Source organism: Coregonus lavaretus (genome assembly GCF_964263955.1).
Source record: "Coregonus lavaretus genome assembly, chromosome: 1".
NCBI lineage: Eukaryota > Metazoa > Chordata > Actinopteri > Salmoniformes > Salmonidae > Coregonus > Coregonus lavaretus.
Window position 1 is genome coordinate 55,178,523 of NC_139988.1, and position 18,537 is coordinate 55,197,059.

At 42.6% G+C, this 18,537-nt stretch overlaps 1 protein-coding gene across 1 annotated transcript in view; it reads left to right on the forward strand.

Moving 5' to 3' along the window:
* LOC311127379 (kinase non-catalytic C-lobe domain-containing protein 1-like) overlaps nt 1-18,537 on the forward strand; it is a gene marked incomplete at both ends in the record, with an annotated part of 64,309 nt that overhangs the window by 41,640 nt on the left and 4,132 nt on the right. The window contains 7 exons of the mRNA XM_084159224.1: nt 261-377; nt 6,716-6,863; nt 7,095-7,289; nt 10,182-10,388; nt 10,617-10,699; nt 10,889-11,042; nt 11,304-11,426. Coding sequence (XP_084015350.1) covers nt 261-377; nt 6,716-6,863; nt 7,095-7,289; nt 10,182-10,388; nt 10,617-10,699; nt 10,889-11,042; nt 11,304-11,426 — 1,027 coding nt within the window. The remainder of the gene's footprint in view (nt 1-260; nt 378-6,715; nt 6,864-7,094; nt 7,290-10,181; nt 10,389-10,616; nt 10,700-10,888; nt 11,043-11,303; nt 11,427-18,537) is intronic.

Sequence of the window (18,537 nt, forward strand, 5' to 3'; positions counted from 1 at the left end):
TAGTTTAAATGGTGGCCCTCTAGTGGTCAATGTGTTAAACTGAGCACCAAAGTTTACCCTCCACCATCATGCCTGTGATTGCTGAGAACATTTTACATTATATCCTACATAGGGCACAAACAGACATTTCTGTTTATTTATATCTGTGTCCAAACGTGTTTCATTGTGATTTGTCCTAATTCTTCCAGACATGTTGTGTAGTGAGATCACATTCAACAGATACCAAACTAAACTCTGTGTTCTATCTCCTCCTCTGACAGAAATGCTCCATTGGAGGGCTACATCCAACAGTTCCTGTACACGTTCCGCTATTTCTGCACCCCTCAAGAACTCCTTCAGTTCCTGATGGACAAATTCACCAATGCAGCAGCAGCAGGGTATGTAGGCTACTGTAGCAGAAATAAAGACAGACAGACATAAAACACAATTGAATTTCATGCTCTTTGGATGGTGTCCATTCTAGTCATTCTATTTCTATGGTTATTTGATTCTGTGGAATTAGAATGTCTGGTCAAGTAATTCTAGTTCTATGGTAAAATGCTAATTGATATATTATAATTGGCATTTGACAGAAACAATAAGAAAATTAATGGCCACTTTGAAAAAATATTTTTAGAAAAAGGCCAAATTGTCAGAGCTACTTTAACTATCTGCTATGACATTATAATGAGGTCAAGTAAGAGAACTGTAAACATGGGCCTGTATAAACAAGGATCACATTTTTGTTCACCAAAAATTATATTGGCATGAAAGCTGCATTTTAACTGCAGTCTATCATACTTTTCATGTTCAATTTACTTCAAGAAAACTGAACAGAATGGTTTAACATTGATAACATATTCAGAACCAGTAACCTGGTCCTGGGATAAGTCTAACATTCTTCCACAATTTTTGAAATGTTATGAATTATTACTCTCTTGAGTGTATGAATCCAAAATGGAAGTCCTTTGTTGCAATAATAGACTGATATTATCAAAGTTTGATTGGGCCAAACAATTCAACTAGCCATTCAGCTGGATCCAGCATTTCCTAGGACTTCAGCACAATTGTCCATGGTTTCAACCAAACTCTGTACTGCTTGATCATTACATCATCATTAAAATCCAATAAAATCTAACTGTATTTATATAGGATAGGTCCCACTTTTAATGAAGTACAACTTACAGTATAAGCACTACATACAGTTGAAGTCGGAAGTTTACATAAACTTAGGTTGGAGTCATTTTCAACCACTCCACAAATTTCTTGTTAACAAACTATAGTTTTGGCAAGTCGGTTAGGACATCTACTTTGTGCATGACACAAGTCATTTTACCAACAATTGTTTACAGACAGATTATTTCACTATAATTCACTGTATCACAATTCCAGTGGGTCAGAAGTTTACATACACTAAGTTGACTGTGCCTTTAAACAGCTTGGAAAATTCCAGAAAATGATGTCATGGCTTTAGAAGCTTCTGATAGGCTAATTGACATCATTTGAGTCAATTGGAGGTGTACCTGTGGATGTATTTCCAGTATTTCTTTGCTTGACATCATGGGAAAATGAAAGGAAATCAGCCAACAAAAAAAAATTGTAGACCTCCACAAATCTGGTTAATCCTTGGGACCAATTTCCAAACGCCTGAAGGTACCACGTTCATCTGTACAAACAATAGTACGCAAGTATAAACACCATGGGACCACGCAGCCGTCATACCGCTCAGGAAAGAGACGCGTTTTGTCTCCTAGAGATGAACGTACTTTGGTGCGAAAAGTGCAAATCAATCCCAGAACAACAGCAAAGGACCCTGTGAAGATGCTGGAGGAAACCGGTACAAAAGTGTCTATATCCACAGTAAAACGAGTCCTATATTGACATAACCTGAAAGGCCTCTTTCAGCAAGGAAGAAGCCACTGCTCCAAAACCAGCTACATCCCTTCAGGCCATTCCCTCCCCTACCCTGGACGACACTGGGCCAATTGTGCGCCGCCCCATGGGTCTCCCGGTCACGGCCGGCTACGACAGAGCCTGGATTCGAACCAGGATCTCTAGTGGCACAGCTAGCACTGTGATGCAGTGCCTTAGACCACTGTGCCACTCGGGAGGACACCATCCCAACTGTGAAGCACGGGGGTGGCAGCATCATGCTGTGGGGGTGCTTTGCTGCAGGAGGGATGGTGCACTTCACAAAATAGATGGCATCACGAGGAAGGAAAATGATATGGATATATTGAAGCAACATCTCAAGACATCAGTCAGGAAGTTAAAGCTTGGTCGCAAATGGGTCTTCCAAATGGACAATGACCCCAAGCATACTTCCAAAGTTGTGGCAAAATGGCTTAAGGACAACAAAGTCAAGGTGTTGGAGTGGCCATCACAAAGCCCTGACCTCAATCCTATAGATCATTTGTGGGCAGAACTGAAAAAGCGTGTGCGAGCAAGGAGGCCTACAAACCTGACTCAGTTACACCAGCTCTGTCAGGAGAAATGGGTCAAAATTCACCCAACTTATTGTGGGAAGCTTGTGGAAGGCTACCCGAAACATTTGACCCAAGTTAAACAATTTAAAGGCAATGCTACCAAATACTAATTGAGTGTATGTAAACATGTGATGAAAGAAATAAAAGCTGAAATAAATGATTCTCTCTTCTATTATTCTGACATTTCACATTCTTAGAATAAAGTGGTGATCCTAACTGACCTAAAACAGGGAATTTTTACTAGGATTAAATGTCAGGAATGGGAAAACTGAGTTTAAATGTATTTGGCTAAGGTGTATGTAAACTTCCGACTTCAACTGTACAGACGTGGTCAAAAGTTTTGAGAATGACACAAGTATTGGTCTTCACAAAGTTCGCTGCTTCAGTGTAATGAGATATTTTTGTCAGATGTTACTATGGTATACTGAAGAATAATTACAAGTATTCCATAAGTGTCAAAGGCTTTTATTGATAATTACATGAAGTTTATGCAAAGAGTCAATATTTGCAGTGTTGACCATTCTTTTTCAAGACCTCTGCAATCCGCCCTGGCATGCTGTCAATTAACTTCTGGGCCACATCCTGACTGATGGCAGCCCATTCTTGCATAATCAATGCTTGGAGTTTGTCAGAATTTGTGGGTTTTTGTTTGTCCACCCGCCTCTTGAGGATCGACCACAAGTTCTCAATGGGATTAAGTTCTGGGGAGTTTCCTGGCCATGGACCCAAAATGTTGATGTTTTGTTCCCCGAGCCACTTAGTTAATACTTTTGCCTCATGGCAAGGTGCTCCATCATGCTGGAAAAGGCATTGATTGTCACCAAACTGTTCTTGGATGGTTGGGAGAAGTTGCTCTCGGAGGATGTGTTGGTACCATTCTTTATTCATGGCTGTGTTCTTAGGCAAAATTGTGAGTGAGCTCACTCCCTTGGCTGAGAAGCAACCCCACACATGAATGGTCTCAGGATGCTTTACTGTTGGCATGACACAGGACTGATGGTAGCACTCACCTTGTCTTCTCCGGCCAAGGTGTTTTCCGGATGCCCCAAACAATCGGAAAGGGGATTCATTAGAGAAAATGACTTTACCCCAGTCCTCAGCAGTCCAATCCCTGTACCTTTTGCAGAATATCAGTCTGTCCCTGATGTTTTTCCTGGAGAGAAGTGGCTTCTTTGCTGCCCTTCTTGACACCAGGCCATCCTCCAAAAGTCTTCGCCTCACTGTGTGTGCAGATGCACTCACACCTGTCTGCTGCCATTCCTGAGCAAGCTCTGCACTGGTGGTTCCCCGATCCCGCAGCTGAATCAACTTTAGGAGACGGTCCTGGCGCTTGCTGGACTTTCTTGGGCGCCCTGACGCCTTCTTCACAACAATTGAACCTCTCTCCTTGAAGTTCTTGATGATCCGATAAATGTTTGATTTCGGTGCAAACTTACTAGCAGCAATATCCTTGCCTGTAATGCCCTTTTTGTGCAAAGCAATGATGACGGCACGTGTTTCCTTGCAGGTAACCATGGTTAACAGAGGAAGACCAATGATTTCAAGCACCACCCTCCTTTTAAAGCTTCCAGTCTGTTATTCTAACTCAATCAGCATGACAGAGTGATCTCCAGCCTTGTCCCCGTCAACACTCTCACCTGTGTTAACGAAAGAATCACTGACATGATGTCAGCTGGTCCTTTTGTGGCAGGGCTGAAATGTAGTGCAAATGTTTTTTGGGGATTAAGTTCATTTTCATGACATTCTGTAGTATATCCAAATTGCCATCATCAAAACTGAGGCAGCAGACTTTGTGAAATTAGTATTTGTGTCATTCTCAAAACTTTTGACGACGACTGTACATGTCTTCACAAGTCATCTATATGTGTATGTCATACTCTATAAATGGTGTTTAAAAATACAGTCATAATGCGTTATGTCCCATTTGGCAATTCACCCCACAGTGGGAATGGTTATGTCACCCTTTCTGCACCATTTATAGCGTATGACATACGCTTATAGTTTATTTGTGAAGCATTTATGTAGTGCTTATAAAGTATTTATTTATGCTATAAAAAGCCTTTTATAAGTTGTACTTTGTTTAAAGTGGTACCGGATATTTTACAGAAGTAAATTCCTAACTCATACATTTATCTAAAACCCACAGAAAAATTCTGCAGAGTTCTCGCTTTGTTTTCCTAACAGTATTGTCCATATCCTGCCTTTCCCCCCATTTACATTTTAGCAGACGCTTTTATCCAGAGCGACTTACAGTTAGTGAGTGCATACATTATTTTTTTATTTTTCATACTGGCCCACCGTGGGAATCGAACCCACAACCCTGGCGTTGCAAACGCCATGCTCTACCAACTGAGCTACATCCCTGCCGGCCATTCCCTCCCCTACCCTACCCTGGGCCAATTGTGCACCGCCCCGTGGGTCTCCAGGTCGTGGCCAGCTACGACAGAGCCTGGATTCGAACCAGGATCTCTAGTGGCACAGCTAGCACTGCGATGCAGTGCCTTAGACCACTGCGCCACTCTCCTGACAGAAGATCTCTCGTGTGCCTAATTTATTTTCTTCTTTCCGTTTTTGTCCTGTTTTCTTTATTTGTGGACAAACAGTATGTGCCTGTTCAGGGTCCCCTTGCGATCAAAGCTTTTCCCACAGTCACCACAGATAAATGCTTTCTCTCCTGTGTGAGTCCTTATATGTTTGGTTAGGTTTCCCAAATACTTGAAGCTTTTTTCACAGTAACCACAGCTAAATGGTTTGGCCTCTGAGTGAATCCTCAAGTGTGTGTGTGTGTGTGTGCTACCAATCTGAGTGAAGCATTTTATATTTTGCAGGTTTTTTAGACGAGATGCTGGGTTTAGTGCTGGGTTTCCTCAATGGTGTTTTGGGATCCATTGGTAGGTTGGCATCCAATGGTGGGTTGGGATCCAATGGTTCATTGGGATCCAATGGTGGGTTGGGATCCAATGGTAGACTGATGTCAAGTCCTAGTCACTGCTTATGGCTGAGCTGTGACTGGAGGCATTGTTTTGATTATCTGGAGTGTCACAGGCAATGTCGAGACCCATTAGGGGGCTCACAGTGTGAAATGGTTTGAGATCCAATGGTTTAGAGTCACTCTCTCTGTCCTCCTGATCACATTCCCTTTTCACAAAGGGAGGAGTGAATATGGAGTCTTTGGTGTCAAAAAGCCCTTGAAGCTGCTCTTCCTCCTGACTGGTCCTAAGTTCCTCCTGTTCCTCCTTAATCTGTGTGGGCTCTGGGTCCTCCTGCTCCAGGCTGGGCTCCACTCCTGCATGCAGTGCTCAGGCGTAACCTCCTCAGAGACAATGAGAGAGTACTGGAGGGAGTCTATTCTACATAGTTTAAACTCTGGTGTGATCCATAACAGTCTCCATAGCTGGTCATTATCCTCTTTAGATCTCCTGGTACTCTGCTACCACTTTCTCTACTACCTCAAAAATGTTGACGGCAACCACCGTTAAAAGCTCATTCAAAAACACACTTAAAGACTGGAGTTTAGACATTTTGAGTGGACCCTTGAGATGGGTACTCAGTTCAATGGATCTTTAGTCCATACAAGGAATGTTGAAAATCAAGACAACCCTGCCTCCAATTCTATTTCCGTGTTGTCCTTTTCTTTTATGTTTTTTAGCGGGTCTCAAGCCCAGAAACGGACAATAGCGACGCCAGCTAGATGGGGTTCTGGTCTGGAATAGATAAGAACCAAAAATGTGTACCCCTTGGAATGGATTGAGAAATGCTGCTCTAGAGGAAGTTGTGTTCTGGGCTGGATGGATAGCTGCAGAGAGCGTTGCAGGCTCATGTCTAGCACAGAGAGGGAGAGAGATAGACTACAGACACATTTCTTTCTTACTACAGTAGCGTTGGTCTCCAAACATGCAATCTTGTCGCAAAAAATCCAAGCCCAGGCCGGAATCAATTCTCAGAATATCAGGCCTGACCCAGGCTGAAAATCTAAATTCTACTTCCAGGGGAGATCTGAATAAAAGCTGTCCTGAATTTATTTTACTCTTTTGTAATAATGACAGCTTTTTAAATCTCATAAAAACCACAACTGAGCTATGTCTGAGAAAGTAAAAGTATGCCAAAGATTGAAATAAATTAGGCTCGAATATAGCTCATTTTCATATTTAATCTCATAATCTGTGTAATTAGAATGTCCGGTCTAGTAATTATATTTCTGTGGTTATTTGTGGTTATCTATGCGATCTTCATATTGCTTTTTCTACCAGAGGTGGTCCAGATGTGTCAGGGGACCGTGCTAAGGTGTACCATCGGAGTCTGGACGTGCTGCAAACCTGGCTGACTGACTGCAGACTGGTGGACTTCAGCCGCAAGTCCAGCCTGCTGATGACACTGAAAAACTTTCTCACCAATGAAGTAATTAAAGATCAATCATCAATTAATGACAAAGCAATTAAATGATAAAACCAATCACTCAAGCAAGTAAATTCATCATCAGATTAATGGCTCAACTAATCAGCTAAATCTGTAGCAGTATAGTTGTTTTTGTTGATGTTATTGTGGTTGCATTTGTTGCCAATTTTTCAGAGTATTTAGAAATACAATACTCTTAAACAATGTTTTTGTAATGATTTGGTTCTTATTTAGGTGTCTCCAGTAGACAGCAGAGGAGAGAGGCTTCTGACCACTCTTCAGAGCTCTCCCAGGAAGAGGTGGAGCCAAGGCTGTGGGAGCCCAATCAGCATGCAGGAGGAAGATGATGCACTGTCTGTCCATACCTTATGCAGAAAATCATATATTGAGGACTCTGGAAGGAAGGTCCATATAAGGATTATTATACGTGTACTATTATGTTGGTGATGTTGTTTTTCTTACCTGAACCAAAAAGCATCTGATTGGTCCAAAGTACTGAAAGTTTGTCTTGCTCAAAAGGAACCCATTTACACTAACATGCATTTCAACTGATGGGGACCATCAGAGCTGCATCGTATTCATTACACGATCCTCATTTATTAAGTCAAATGACACCACTGGTCCTGCTCACACTGCCCTACCCTATGCTTTGACTTCTTTCTCCCCTCTCTCTCCAGATGAAATCTTGCGACTTGTGACGGCCGGCCGCCCAATAACCGGCTCGCTTGACCCTATCCCCTCCTCTCTTCTCCAGACCATTTCCGGAGACCTTCTCCCTTACCTCACCTCGCTCATCAACTCATCCTTCTACGCTGGCTATGTCCCTTCCATCTTCAAGAAAGCGAGAGTTGCACCCCTCCTCAAAAAACCTACACTCGATCCCTCTGATGTCAAAAACTATAGACCAGTATCCCTTCTTCCTTTTCTCTCCAAAACTCTTGAGCGTGCCGTCTATAGCCAACTCTCCTGCTATCTCTCTCAGAATGACCTTCTTGATCCAAACCAGTCAGGTTTCAGACTGCTCTTCTCTGTGTCACGGAGGCTCTCCGCACTGCTAAAGCTAACTCTCTCTCCTCTGCTCTCATCCTTCTAGACCTATCTGCTGCCTTTGATACTGTGAACCTTCAGATCCTCCTCTCCACCCTCTCTGAGTTGGGCATCTCCGGCGCGGCTCACTCTTGGATTGCGTCCTACCTGACAGGTCGCTCCTACCAGGTGGCGTGGCGAGAATCTGTCTCCAGTGGTGTCCCTCAGGGCTCAGTTCTAGGCCCTCTCCTATTCTCTCTATACACCAAGTCACTTGGCTCTGTCATATCCTCACATGGTCTCTCCTATCATTGCTACGCAGATGACACACAATTAATCTTCTCCTTTCCCCCTTCTGATAACCAGGTGGCGAATCGCATCTCTGCATGTCTGGCAGACATATCAGTGTGGATGGCGGATCACCACCTCAAGCTGAACCTCGGCAAGACGGAGCTGCTCTTCCTCCCGGGGAAGGACTGCCCGCTCCATGATCTCGCCATCACGGTTGACAACTACATTGTGTCCACCTCCCAGAGTGCAAAGAACCTTGGCGTGACCCTGGACAACACCCTGTTGTTCTCCGCTAACATCAAAGCGGTGACCCGATCCTGTAGGTTCATGCTCTACAACATTCGCAGAGTACGACCCTACCTTACACAGGAAGCGGCACAGGTCCTAATCCAGGCACTTGTCATCTCCCGTCTGGATTACTGCAACTCGCTGTTGGCTGGACTCCCTGCCTGTGCCATTAAACCCCTACAACTCATCCAGAACGCTGCAGCCCGTCTGGTGTTCAACCTTCCCAAGTTCTCTCATGTCACCCCGCTCCTCTGCACACTCCACTGGCTTCCAGTTTAAGCTCGCATCTGCTACAAGACCATGGTGCTTGCCTACGGAGCTGTGAGGGGAACGGCACCTCCTTACCTTCAGGCTCTGATCAGACCCTACACCCAAACGAGGGCATTGCGTTCTTCCACCTCTGGCCTACTGGTCCCCCTACCTCTGCGGAAGCACAGTTCCCGCTCAGCCCAGTCAAAACTGTTTGCTGCTCTGGCACCCCAATGGTGGAACAAGCTCCCCCACGACGCTAGGACAGCGGAGTCACTGACCACCTTCCGGAGACACTTGAAACCCTACCTCTTTAAGGAATACCTGGGATAGTATAAAAGTAATCATTCTACCCCCCCCCCCCCCTACCCCACCCCCACAATAAATAAATAAATACATTAAATAAATAAAAACTTTAAAAATAAGGTGAATGCACCAATTTGTAAGTCGCTCTGGATAAGAGCGTCTGCTAAATGACGTAAATGTAAATGTAATTACACGAATGAATCCGTTACATTAGCACCAAACCGAAGAAAACAGACTGAATAAAGGAGAGACTACCTGGACTTGTCCAATATGAACCACTTTTTGTTATCATTTTTAGTACAGTCTGCCCTAATGAGTACGACAATGGTGTATATACACTGAACAAAAATATAAATGCAACATGTAAAGTGCTGGTCCCATGTTTCATGAGCTGAAATAAAAAAGATCCCAGATATTTTCATTACGCACAAAAAGCTTATTTCTCTCAAATGTTGTGCACAAATTTGTTTACATCCCTGTTAGTGAGCATTTTATCCTTTGTCAAGATAATCCATCCACCTGACAGGTGTGGCATATCAAGAAGCTGATTAAACAGCATGATCATTACACAGGTGCACCTTGTGCTGGGGACAAAAAAAGGCCACTCTAAAATGTGCAGTTTTGTCACACAATGCCACAGATGTCTCAACTTTTGAGGGAGCGTGCAATTGGCATGCTGACTGCAGGAATGTCCACCAGAGCTGTTTCCAGAGAATTGAACATTCATTTTTCTACCATAAGCCGCGTCCAACGTCGTTTTAGAGAATTTGGCAGTACGTCAAACCGGCCTCACAACCGCAGACCACGTGTAGCCACGTCAGCCCAGGACCCTCACATCTGGCTTCTTCACCTGCGGGCTCGTCTGAGGGGGGGGGTGGGGGGTGGGGCGGGTTGCTGAGGAGTATTTCTGTCTGTAATAAAGCCCTTTTGTGGGGAAAAACGTATTCTGATTGTGTGGGCCCATGGCTGCATCCCTGCCCAGTCATGTGAAATCCATAGATTAGGGCCTAATGAATTGATTTCAATTAACTGATTTCCTTATATGAACTATAACTCAGCAAAATCTTTTAAATTGTTGCATATTGCATTCATATTTTTGTTCAGTATATGTATTCACAGACGGAACCTTTCTAAGTTGATGTATCTCTGTTGAGTTTCCAGTGGAGAATATCCAGGGTGGTGGAGCCCCAGGCGACCCAGACCAAAGACCAGGCCTACTCCATAGCAGCAGCCCTGCCGCGGCCCTGCTACACCTCCCTTATGGATGACATCTCCAGTGCCCGCCTCAGAAGCGAGGAGAGACACCCCTTTAGTCAGAGTGAACACAGCGCCCAACACACGGCACAGCAACTCACTCTACTGCAGCAGGTACACACACACACAGCCCACCAAATCATCCTGCAGTAACAGGTAAACAGACACACACAATTTCTCCCTCTCTCATGCATTCACACTCACTCACAAACCACAAACACATTGTTATTTATAAACACTGGGGGGAGACAAATCACTACTTTATGGATTTAAAACAAATTCACAGACCTATATATAAATGTGAAACATAATTTCTTGGTTTTATTTTTTTTCCAAATGCAGGAAATGTTTCAAGGCTGTCACCCCATTCATTTCCTCAACTCTAGAGCTCAAGGAGTCGGGGACAAATCTTTTAGTGTCACCAAGTGAGTAAATATTCCCTTTGGTCCAAATATTTCAGTGGCATTCTCGTCAAATTTGTTTAAAGTACCAAATGAATATACCAGAATGCATAATCTGAAACAAACATAACTTGCTAGATTATGAGACGTTAGTGACAGTCAGTCATTGCATCCCTGACAATCTAGTCTGACTGCCTCTCTCTTTTCCAACAGACATGTGTCACACTCTATACTTCCAGTAGAAGGCAGTAGTTTATTTGTTAATGAGGAAACGCCACAGGACAGCCACCTCCAACAGCTACTGAGATATGCTGACAGCGTCTCCAACTGGGTCTCTGCTGAAATCGTCATCTGTGATTCGATAAAGGTGAGATCTGCTAGTAATGGGGATACAACTCTGTTGGACATTACTGTTTGATCTCTATCTACATGTATGTCATTTATTCAACACATACACACACATACACAAACACACTAATATTTATTTATTTTCAAAGTCAGTCATTGTCCATTAAATCTAATTACATGATAGCCATCAGATGCACTTCTATGATGTATTCTTTGTTTTCTATAATGATTTGTGTGAATGCTTGACCATAGAATCTCTGCTCTTCTTTTCTTGCTGCAGACCCAAGCGGCTTTGCTCACCAAGTTTCTGTTAATTGCCAAACACTGCTATGAATCGAGAGACTTCGCCACGGCCATGCAGGTCCTTGGAGGCCTGGAGAATGTTTTTGTCAGGCAATTACCCGTAAGTCTGCATCTGAAATGGCACCCTATTCCCTATATACTGTAGTGCACTACTTTTGACCAGAGCCATTTAGGAAGCACCCCATGAAATAAATAACATACAGTACCTCTTAGGCCCTTAAGTGAAATGTCTCTTTTACTCTGCTGTTATGGGAACCAGTGGATATTTTATTCCTTTCTGAGTTATATGAACATCAGAATGTATGTGTTCAAATACAATTTAGGAGGAAGTAACAGCACCTAAAAGGGGTGCTTACCCCATGAAGTGCAATAAAAACTTCCAATTTAATTGTGTAAGTATAACAACTGAAATTGATGTTCTAATAATAATCTAGCTGTTCTAGTCAATGCAGAACTAAGAGTTTTATTTATCGTTTTTTTAATACTATTTTCACAAGTATGTGGGGAATCTTCAAAACTCTTAGTACAAATCTCCAAACTGGTAACACTTGTTAAGGCGTTCTCATGCTTCTCACTCCAAAAAGTTTGGTAGAGTTCGTGTATTTATTATGACAACATTTTGTGACGTTTTTGTTCGTTCTGGAGGCAAGCCGAAGTTCAGAGCCGAAGTCTATGCCCCTTTGTCGGTGATTGGTCAACAGTAGGGATTCTTTAATCAATTATTTGTTGTCATTCAACAAGAGACTGCACCAAACATCTTAGTTAGATGTAAAATTGCGAGATTAAGATTTATTTTGCAAAAACGTTAAAATTAATGACAGATTTCTTGAGTTATCAATTTTTTTAGACTATTTTGAGGAAGTGTATTCTGTCTACGGCGTTTCAAAATGGACAAACAGTACTACTGCCGCTTTTTTCTCGTTTTTCAAGCAAAGGTCTTTTAAAGGAGTATGCGAGCACACTCGTTCGGTTCGGCTAGCCGCTTGGCGCCAGCCGAACTGAAGCATGCTGACAGCTTTACGCAGCCAGTCTTACATTCAAAACCTTTTATTGTGCATTCACTGTGAAATATAATGAGTAGATTGGTTTAATCACCAAAACACAACTTAATGATATCTTCTCAATTTAGTTATTTTAACAACCAGTTAATTCAATAGCAAAACATTTAAGATACATGTTTCAAAATTTCCCTTTGAATGTAGTATGCTACAGTACTGTAAATGACAGTAGATTACACTGTTTTCACATTAGGCAATACACTTGCACTACCCATGTGTGATCAAAGGTGTGATCATTGACGACATCTTTCACATATTTCATGAAAGAAACATCATGTTTAGAAGGCACTAGTTTGCATCATGCCTGTCTTGAGCATTTGGCCATAGGTTCTCATCAATATCGCAGAAAATATCCTCATTGTTCATGCAACTGGGGAAAAACCTTTTGGCATGTTGAATCAAAACCTGACATAGGTCTGGATTGAAATCATTGCATGCCTCATCCATGGCCTGAAGGAGGGTGGTTCACTCATGGGGATGGAAATCATACATCTTCTTGTATTGTAATGAATGATTACTTTTTTTCATTTTTTTTCGTGTCAAATCGGCAATTGGCAACCCATCCCTTATGGGATTAATTGACACATAAACAAACATTACAATAATTCACTGTGGTAATTTAGTGACAATTCTTCTTCCAGTGTTCTCTGCAGTGTGCATCGCATAAAGAGTGAAAAAATTAAAGGTACAAATCAATACATACACACATACAGTACCAGTCAAAAGTTTGGACACACCTACTCGGGTGTTTGGCGGCAGGTAGCTTAGTGGGTAAGAGCGTTGTGCCAGTAACCGAAAGGTCGCTGGTTCTAATCCCCGAGCCGACTAGGTGAAAAATCTGTCGATGTGCCCTTAAGCAAGGCACTTAACCCTAATTGCTCCTGTAAGTCGCTCTGGATAAGAGCGTCTGCTAAATGACTAAAATGTAAAAATGTAAATGTACTCTTTCAAGGGTTTTTCTTTATTTTGACTATTTTCTACATCAAAACTATGAAATAACACATATGGAATCATGTAGTAACCAACAAAGTGTTAAACAAATCAAAATATATTTTAGATTTTAGATTCTTTAAAGTAGCCACCCTTTGCCTTGATAACAGCTTTGCACACTCTTGGCATTCTCTCAACCAGCTTCGTGAGGAACGCTTTTCCAACAGTCTTGAAGGAGTTCACACATGCTGAGCACTTGTTGGATGCTTTTCCTTCACTCTGCGGTCCAACTCATCCCAAACCATCTCAATTGGGTTGAGGTCGGGGGATTGTGGAGGCCAGGTCATCTGATGCGGCACTCCATTACTCTCCTTGGTCAAAAAGCCCTTACACAGCCTGGAGGTGTGTTTCGGGTCATTGTCCTGTTGAAAAACAAATGATAGTCCCACTAACTGCAAACCAGATGGGATGGCGTATCGCTGCAGAATGCTGTGGTAGCCATGCTGGTTAAGTGTGCCTTGAATTCTAAATAAATCACAGACAGTGTCACCAGCAAAGCACCCCCACACCATCACACCTCCTCCTCCATGCTTCACGGTGGGAACCACACATGCGGAGATCATCCGTTCACCTACTCTGCGTCTCACAAAGACACGGCGGTTGGAACCAATAATCTCAAATTTAGACTCATCAGACGAAAGGACAGATTTCCACTGGTCTAATGTCCATTGCTCGTGTTTCTTGGCCCAAACAAGTCTCTTCTTCTTATTGGTGTCCTTTAGTAGTGGTTTCTTTGCAGCAATTCGACCATGAAGGACTGATTCACACATTCTCCTCTGAACAGTTGATGTTGAGATGTGTCTGTTACTTGAACTCTGTGAAGCATTTATTTGGGCTGCAATCTGAGGTGCAGTTAACTCTAATGAATTTATCCTCTGCAGCAGAAGTAACTCTGGGTCTTCCTTTCCTGTGGCGGTCCTCATGAGAGCCAGTTTCATCATAGTGCTTGATGGTTTTTGCGACTGCACTTGAAGAAAGTTTAAAAGTTCTTGACATTTTCCAGATTGACTGACCTTCATATCTTAAAGTAATGATGGATTGTCATTTCTCTTTGCTTATTTGAGCTGTTCTTGCCATAAATAGACTTGGTATTTTACCAAATAGGGCTATCTTCTATAAACCCCCCCTACCTTGTCACAACACAACTGATTGGCTCAAACACATAAAGACGGAAAGAAATTCCACAAATTAACTTTTAACAAGGCACACCTGTTAATTTAAATGCATTCCAGGTTACTCCCTCATGAAGCTGGTTGAGAGATTTTTGCATTTACATTTTAGTCATTTAGCAGACGCTCTTATCCAGAGCGACTTACAGGTAGTGAGTGCATACATTATTATTATTTTTTTGATTTGATTTCATACTGGCCCCCCGTGGGAATCAAACCCACAATCCTGGCATTGCAAACGCCATGCTCTACCAACTGAGCTACATCCCTGCCGGCCATTCCCTCCCATACCTTGGACGACGCTGGGCCAGTTGTGCGCCGCTCCATGGGTCTCCCGGTCACGGCCGGCTACGACAGAGCCTGGATTCGAACCAGGATCTCTAGTGGCACAACTAGCACTGCGATGAAGTGCTTTAGACCACTGTGCCAAGAGTGTGCAAAGCTGTCATCAAGGCAAAGGGTGGCTACTGGCAGTTGGCATATCCAACAGTCTGTTCCAAAGTCTCACCATACACACCTTCCATCTCACCTCACAGGGTTCCCAGCCAATTTCCCCAGTTATTGCAAGTATAGGTGCAAACTTGTGGACACCTAAAAAGTAACATACTGCTCTGTATTTGTGTATTGTATTTTACAGTATCGTATTGTACATACAGTGCCTTCGGAATGTATTTAGACCCCTTGACTTTTTCCACATTTGGTTATGTTACAGCCTTCTACTAAAATTGATTAAATTGTAGTTTTTTTTCTCATTAATCTACACACAATACCCCATAATGACAAAGCAAAAACAGGTTTCTATAAATTTTTGCAAATGTATTTAAAATAAAAAACTGAAATATTACATTTACATAAGTATTCAGACCATTTACTCAGTACTTTGTTGAAGCACCTTGGGCAGCTATTACAGCCTGGAGATTTTTTGGATATGACGCTTCAAGCTTGGCACACCTGTATTTGGGGAGTTTCTCCCATTTTTCTCTGCAGATACTCTCAAGCTCTGTCAGGTTGGATGGGGAGCGTCGCTGCACAGATATTTTCAGGTCTCTCCAGAGATGTTAGATTGGGTTCAAGTCCGGGCTCTGGCTGGGCCACTCAAGGACATTCAGAGACTTGTCCCGAAGCCACTCCTGCGTTGTCTTGGCTGTGTGCTTAGGGTCGTTGTCCTGTTTGAAGGTGAACCTTTGCCCAAGTCTGAGGTCCTGAGCGCTCTGGAGCAGGTTTTCATCAAGGATCTCTATGTACTTAATCTTTCCCTCAAGCCTGACTAGTCTCCCAGTCCCTGCTGCTGAAAAACACCCCTACAGCATAATTCTGCCTCCACCATGCTTCACAGTAGGGATGGTGCCAGGTTTCCTCCAGACGTGACACTTGGCATTCAATCTTGGTTTCATCAGACCAGAGAATCTTGGTTCTCATGGTTTGAGAGTATTTTACTGAGGAGTGGCTTCTGTCTGGCCACTCTACCATAAAGGCCTGATTTGTGGAGTGATGCAGAGATGGTTGTCCTTCTGGAAGGTTCTCCCATCTCCACAGAGGAACTCTGGAGCTCTTTCAGAGTGACCTTCGGGTTCTTGGTCACCTCCCTGACCAAGGCACTTCTCCCCCGATTGCTCTAGTAAGAGTCTTGGTGGTTCCAAACTTCTTCCATTCAAGAATGATGGAGGCCACTGTGTTCTTGGGGACCTTCAATGCTGCAGCCATTTTTTGGTACACTTCCCCAGACCTGTGCCTCGACACAATCCTGTCTTGGAACACTACGGACAATTCCTTCCACCTCATGTCTTGGTTTTTGCTATGACATGCACTGTCAACTGTGGGACCTTATATAGACAGGAGTGTGCCTTTCCAAATCATGTCAAATCAATTGAATTTACGACAGGTAGACTCCAATCAAGTTGTAGAAACATCTCAACGATGATCAATGGAAACAGGATGCCCCTGAGTTCAATTTCGAGTCTCATAGCAAAGGGTCTGAACACTTTTGTAAATAAGGTATTACAATTGTTTTAATATACATTAGCAACATTTTCTAAAAACCTGTTTTCGCTATGTCATTATAGGGTATTATTTGTAGATCGATGAGGACATTTAATACATTTTAGAACAAGGCTGAAACGTAACAAAATGTGGAAAAAGTCAAGGGGTCTGAATACTTTCCGAAGGCACTGTATGTATTCTAGTGGTCCTGTACATGGCTCAGTTCATAAGTTCATGGCAACACCAGAGTTGTGGGTTTGATTCCCACTGGGGTCACATACCAAAATATGTGAAATTTTGTCACTTTGGATGAAAGTGTCTGCTACGTAAATTGCATATATTACAGCATTACAGTACTGTATTGGCCAATGCAATTTTTGTAAAGCAGTGTGAACCCACCCCCACCCCATCAAAAAGAGCCCAGCAACTTCATTTTGGTACATGCTTACTGTATAGGGGATGGATTTTTTTCTGGATTATTTGTGTATTGGTATTGTATTGCTATTGTATTACTGCACTGTAGGAGCTAGAAACACCAGCATTTCGCTGCACCTGCTGTAACATCTGCTAATTTGTGTACGCAACCAATAAACTTTGATTTGATTAGATTTTTTGCATACTGTACATCTCTGATTTTGTCAATATACAAATCTTTTTTTATGTACTGTGAAGTAAAATCCTAATAGTCGTACTCATAGTAGTACTTTCTAATATATATATACACTACCAATCAAAAGTTTTAGAACACCTACTCATTCAAGGGTTTTTCTTTATTTTTACTATTTTCTACATTGTAGAATAATTGTGAAGACATCAAAACTATGACATAACTCATATGGAGTCATGTAGTAACCAAAAAAGTGTTCAACAAATCAAAATATATGTTATATTTGAGATTCTTCAAATAAGCCACCCTTTGCCTTGATGACAGCTTTGCACACTCTTGGCATTCTCTCAACCAGCTTCATTAGGTAGTCACCTGGAATGCATTTCAATTAACAAGGGTGTGCCTTCTTAAAAGTTAATTTGTGGAATTTATTTCCGTCTTAATGTGTTTGAGCCAATCCGTTGTGTTGTGACAAGGTAGGGGGGGTATACAGAAGATAGCCCTATTTGGTAAAAGACCAAATCCGTATTGACAAGAACAGCTCAAATAAGCAAAGAGAAACGACAGTCCATCATTACTTTAAGACATGAAGGTCAGTCAATACGGAACATTTCAAGACCTTTGAAAGTTTCTTCAAGTGCAGTCGCAAAAACCATCAAGAACTATGATGAAACTGGCTCTCATGAGGACCGCCACAGGAATGGAAGACCCAGAGTTACCTCTGCTGCAGAGGATACGTTCATTAGACTTACCAGCCTCAGAAATTGCAGCCCAAATAAATGCTTCACAGAGTTAAAGTAACAGACACATCTCAACATCAACTGTTCAGAGGGGACTGTGTGAATCAGGCCTTCATGGTCGAATTGCTGCAAAGAAACCACTACTAAAGGACACCAATAAGAAGAAGAGACCTGCTTGGGCCAAGAAACACGAGCAATGGATGACATTAGACCGATGGAAATGTGTCCTTTGGTCTGGAGTCCAAATTGGAGATTTGTGTCTTTGTGAAACGCGGTGTGGGTGAACGGATGATCTCTGCATGTGTAGTTCCCACGGTAAAGCATGGAGGAGGAGGTGTTATGGTAAGGGGGTGCTTTGCTGGTGACACTGTCTGTGATTTATTTATAATTCAAAGCACACTTAACCATCATGACTACCACAGCATTCTGCAGCGATATTCCATCCCATCTGGTTTGGGATTAGTGGGACTATCATTTGTTTTTCAACAGGACAATGACCCAACACACCTCCAGGCTGTGTAAGGGCTATTTTACCAAGAAGGAGAGTGATGGAGTGTTGCATCAGATGACCTGGCCTCCACAATCCCCCGACCTCAACCCTATTGAGATGGTTTGGGATGAGTCGGACAGCAGAGTGAAGGAAAAGCGGCCAACAAGTGCTCAGCAT